This window comes from Pan troglodytes, chromosome 18 (genome assembly GCF_028858775.2).
Source record: "Pan troglodytes isolate AG18354 chromosome 18, NHGRI_mPanTro3-v2.0_pri, whole genome shotgun sequence".
Classification (NCBI taxonomy): domain Eukaryota; kingdom Metazoa; phylum Chordata; class Mammalia; order Primates; family Hominidae; genus Pan; species Pan troglodytes.
Genome location: NC_072416.2, coordinates 55,409,574 through 55,413,305, shown reverse-complemented (window position 1 = coordinate 55,413,305; position 3,732 = coordinate 55,409,574). Strand labels below are relative to the sequence as shown.

Here is a 3,732-nt window from a genome sequence, read left to right as displayed (position 1 = left end):
AGGCTGGGCGCAGCCCGGGCGGGGGGGGGATCACACTTCAGTCAGGAGGAACCACAGGGCCGCGTGGCGCCCGCCTGCCTGAGCCTGGAGGGGGCTAGGAAGTCAGCCGCAGGCAGAGGACCCAGGACCCACAGAGCCCCCTCGCCCTGGAGCTGGTCTGGAGTTTGAGCGGGGAGAGGGAGCCAGGGTCAGGAGGAGCCGGGCCAGCTGGACTGCAGTGAGTGCAGGGGGAGGCAAGGACATGGCTACAAGGTTCCCCCACCCTTGGCCAGGGGGCTTCCCAGCACTGGGCAGAGCTGTGGCCTGCGGCAGGGTCCTGGCCAGTCTGTGAAATTGACTCCAGCACCTCGGGGAAGCTTGTCCTCAGCTCCACGTGGCGCAAGAACAGGAGCTGGGCTGGGGAGAAACCGGGAGACCTCGGGGTGGGTAGGGAGAGAATCCAGCGGCCGCCTCCCAGGACCCTGCCAACCCCGCCCCTGCCCGGGCCTCTCACCAGGGCCTCCCCTCACTGGTGCGTGGTCTGCGGAAGCCACGTGCCCTTCTCAGCCTCAGTTTCCCTTTCCGACCTGCACAGGGCAGGACCAGAGGTTCTCTGAGGACCCTCCCAGAGTGACAGGCCGGAGTGGAAGCGCATCTTGCGCTGTGGGGACAGACACGCTGACACAGACTGAGGATAAAGACTTTAATCTGGGCCCTTTGTGCCCATGGCTCCAGTTCAGACAAGGGGATGGGATCTCCCTCACTGTGGCTCTTCTTCGTCTCTGGAAGGCCTCCCCTGGACCCAGGCGCTCAGAGTGGGGGCGGTGAACACCAACGGTGGAGGTCCCAGGTGGTCCCGGGAGACAGTCAGGAGTCTGGGGTGAGGAGGCTTCAAGACCTCTCAAGGCTTTGCAGGTATTTAACTGCATTCTTCACTCTCTTGTTGTTGGGGTCCGAACAGATGGCCCTGCCCTGCACAGTTACAAAACTACACAGAAGGAGGACGTTACCAGGAGTGGCAGAGGGGGAAGGGCCCCCAGAGTCCCTGGGACGGCCTGCCCTGTGCTGACCAGGATTCCAAGGCTCCAAGAGGGGCAGGAAGTTGCTGCTGTCACACAGGGCGTTGGTGGCAGATCTGGGACTTCAGGCTCTGTCCCGAGTAATCTCGACCCTCCCAGGGAGCCAGGGCTGCAGGAACTTGTGCCCACCCCTCAGCCTGCCCATGCCCCCAGACAGCCTAGAGCCTGGGACGTGGAGACTGCAGGCAGGGCTCAGGCCCAGGCCGGGGGAGGTGACTACATTGCCCCTGACCAGCTGTGTGACCTGGGGGTGTTCATTGCTCCCGGGGCTTCAATTTCACCACAAATCAAGGAATAGGTTGGACCTCATGGCCTGCGGCCCTTTTGGGTTCCACAGCGTGGGGAGCCTGCAGGGGTTGGGGAGGAAGGCCCCGCTGTCTCTTCCCTGCTCCCCATTGGCCTTCCTGGGAGCTCCAGGGTGCACTTGTCCCCATGCTTGGCCCTGAGGAGCAGGGGTGGAGCCAGGAGGACTTACACGATGGCATCCCTGGAGCAGTCCTCAGATGTCTGGTACCACGTCTTCAGCTTTCTAAGGGGAATGGCTCCCTTGAAGTACTCCAGGCAGCACTCCCGGCCCACATTGGTCCCTCGAGCTGCAGGGAGAGGAGCGGGACAGGGGTGTCTGTGAGTGTCTGCATGTGTGTTGCGGGGACCTCTGGGGGGTGTTCGTGGAAGATCTGCATGTGCGTGTCCATGTGTGCATCTGTGTGTGATGACTGCATGTGTATCACTGCCTATGTGTATGTGTGTATGTCTGTGTGTTACCATACACAGGTATGTGTGAGGCTTCTGTGTATGTTGTGGGGTCCCGTGTGTTTGTGGGTATGCATGTTTGTGTGTGTCTGTGGGGGATCCTGTGTGTCCTGTGAGTGCCTACGTGTGTGTCTCTGTACATCTGTGCGCGTCCCTGTATGTCTATACCTGGCAACCTTATTTCATCTTTCCTTTCCCAACCTAATATAAGAATCTCTTTTTTCAGTCTGGGCGCCGTGGCTCATGCCTGTAATCCCAGCACTTTGGGAGGCCGAGGCAGGTGGATGGCCTGAGGTCAGGAGTTCAAGACCAGCCTGACCAACATGGTGAAAACCCGTTGGTGGCGTGGTGGCCGGGCACCTGTATTCCCAGCTACTCGGGAGGCTGAGGCAGGAGAATCGCTTGAACCTGGGAGGCAGAGGTTGCAGTGAGCCGAGATCACACCATTGCACTCCAGCCTGGGCGACAGCGCGAGACTCCGTCTCAAAAAAAAAAAAAAAGAATCCTTTTATACATGCTCTTGGAAACAATTCTCCTATCTTTATGCTGATTCCCTCATTGTGCATAAAACCTGTTAATAAAACAGAAGCTAATAAATAATTTTGAGAATCGTTCATTTTCCATTGCACAACTACAGCCACAGCCCCCACCTCACGGCCATTGCAGCCCAAGGTGTGCTCGCCTTGGTCCTCACCAAGCCCACCCGCAAGAGCTGGGGCATTGTCATCATCAACATTTTTCTCTGCTTGTTTCCCTCAAAATCCTAGTGCTGTGGGCTTCTCACATCTTTTGTGGGAGTAGGTGGGGTGTAAATAATACACAAATGTGTGTGTTGCTGCGGTGGTCTTCATGCCCCCAACCCCTGTCCTCCCGGTGCCTGCCCCTGGCCACCTGTCCCCTGCTCTCACCTGCGTGGATGTGCTGCAGAGAAGCCCCCAGGAGCAGGGTGACCAGGGCCAGCATCTTCAGTGGGGCCATGGTGCCAGGAGCCCAGGAGGGAGTCTCTGTGTGCAGGTCTCTCTGCTCAGGGAGACACCCTGCTGAGAGTCGAGGGTGGCAGTGACCTATTTAACCTCTTTGGGGGTCTTGCCCCGCCTTCTGTCACCTCCTCACATCCTTCCCTAGACCAGTGAAGTTCGAAGAATTTGAGATGATTCAGGAGAAGTCCAGCTCTTGGAATGTTTGTGGATTTCCAGAGAATGGGCACTCAACTGGAGACAGAGGTGGGGTACATGTGTCTAGAGCCCATGGCAGTGACACACTTCTCCTTTCAAAGGGGACATTTCTTGGTTCCTCTATTAGAATTGAAAAGCCTCCATGCACAGCTGGGTTCATCTCTCTGTGGCTGGAGAGCATCCTTCATGCATGGTGGCTTGAGCGGGGGGCAGACGGAAGTGTCGGGGAGTCGACCAGGCAGAAACCAAGCAGAGCTCTTCTCCTGGACCATGAGTGAGCTTCAGGGTGCTGCCAGGGCCACCCTGGCTGCCGGGCATGGGCACATGGGCATCACTCTGCAGGGAGGTCCATGCTTTATCTGCCTCCGAGAGGCTGAGGCCCAGCCAGGGCACAGAGCAGCTTTGGTTGGTGTCCCATCCCAGGTGAGGCCCTGACCGCAGGAGGCAAGAGCCCAATGGTGCTTCGATTACTATTCAGTCCAAATAGCTCAGGAAACCACGTTCCCCTAAATGGGATGCCTTACGCTAAGATACAGAACAGAACGAAGGGGTCAGTGGGAGATGCTGCTTCTCACTTCTAGCAGAGCTGTGTCCTGGAGTCAGTACTGGACGCCTGGTCAGGGTCCAGCCTGAGCCAGGCCCTGAGCTGACTTTCCAGGCACCCCAGCACATGGCAGGGCAGATGACAGAACGTAAGTCCGCTTTCCAGTGGGGGCAGCAATAAAACAAGAATTGCAATAATAAGG

At 58.0% G+C, this 3,732-nt stretch overlaps 1 protein-coding gene and 1 long non-coding RNA gene across 2 annotated transcripts; one reads left to right on the top strand and one right to left on the bottom strand.

Moving 5' to 3' along the window:
* Positions 1-2,409, top strand: LOC104002633 (uncharacterized). Its single transcript, XR_674997.4, has 3 exons — positions 1-217; positions 575-894; positions 2,038-2,409. It is a non-coding gene; the product is annotated as an uncharacterized LOC104002633 (long non-coding RNA).
* On the bottom strand, positions 669-2,916 carry CCL17 (C-C motif chemokine ligand 17). Its single transcript, XM_009430865.5, has 3 exons — positions 2,720-2,916; positions 1,534-1,651; positions 669-967 (listed from the first exon to the last, which is right to left on the bottom strand). The coding sequence occupies exons 1-3, from the start codon at positions 2,787-2,789 to the stop codon at positions 871-873; spliced, it is 285 nt and encodes a 94-aa protein (XP_009429140.1). The 5' UTR covers positions 2,790-2,916; the 3' UTR covers positions 669-870.
* Positions 2,917-3,732: the final 816 nt, after the last annotated feature.

Coding starts and splice junctions, on each gene's coding strand:
- CCL17 (XM_009430865.5), bottom strand. CDS start 2,789: ATGGCCCCACTGAAGATGCTGGCCCTGGTCACCCTGCTCCTGGGGGCT. Junction 1,652..2,719: donor TCTGCAGCACATCCACGCAG/GTGAGAGCAGGG, acceptor CTCTCCCTGCAG/CTCGAGGGACCAATGTGGGC. Junction 968..1,533: donor TGCTCCAGGGATGCCATCGT/GTAAGTCCTCCT, acceptor CCTTCTGTGTAG/TTTTGTAACTGTGCAGGGCA.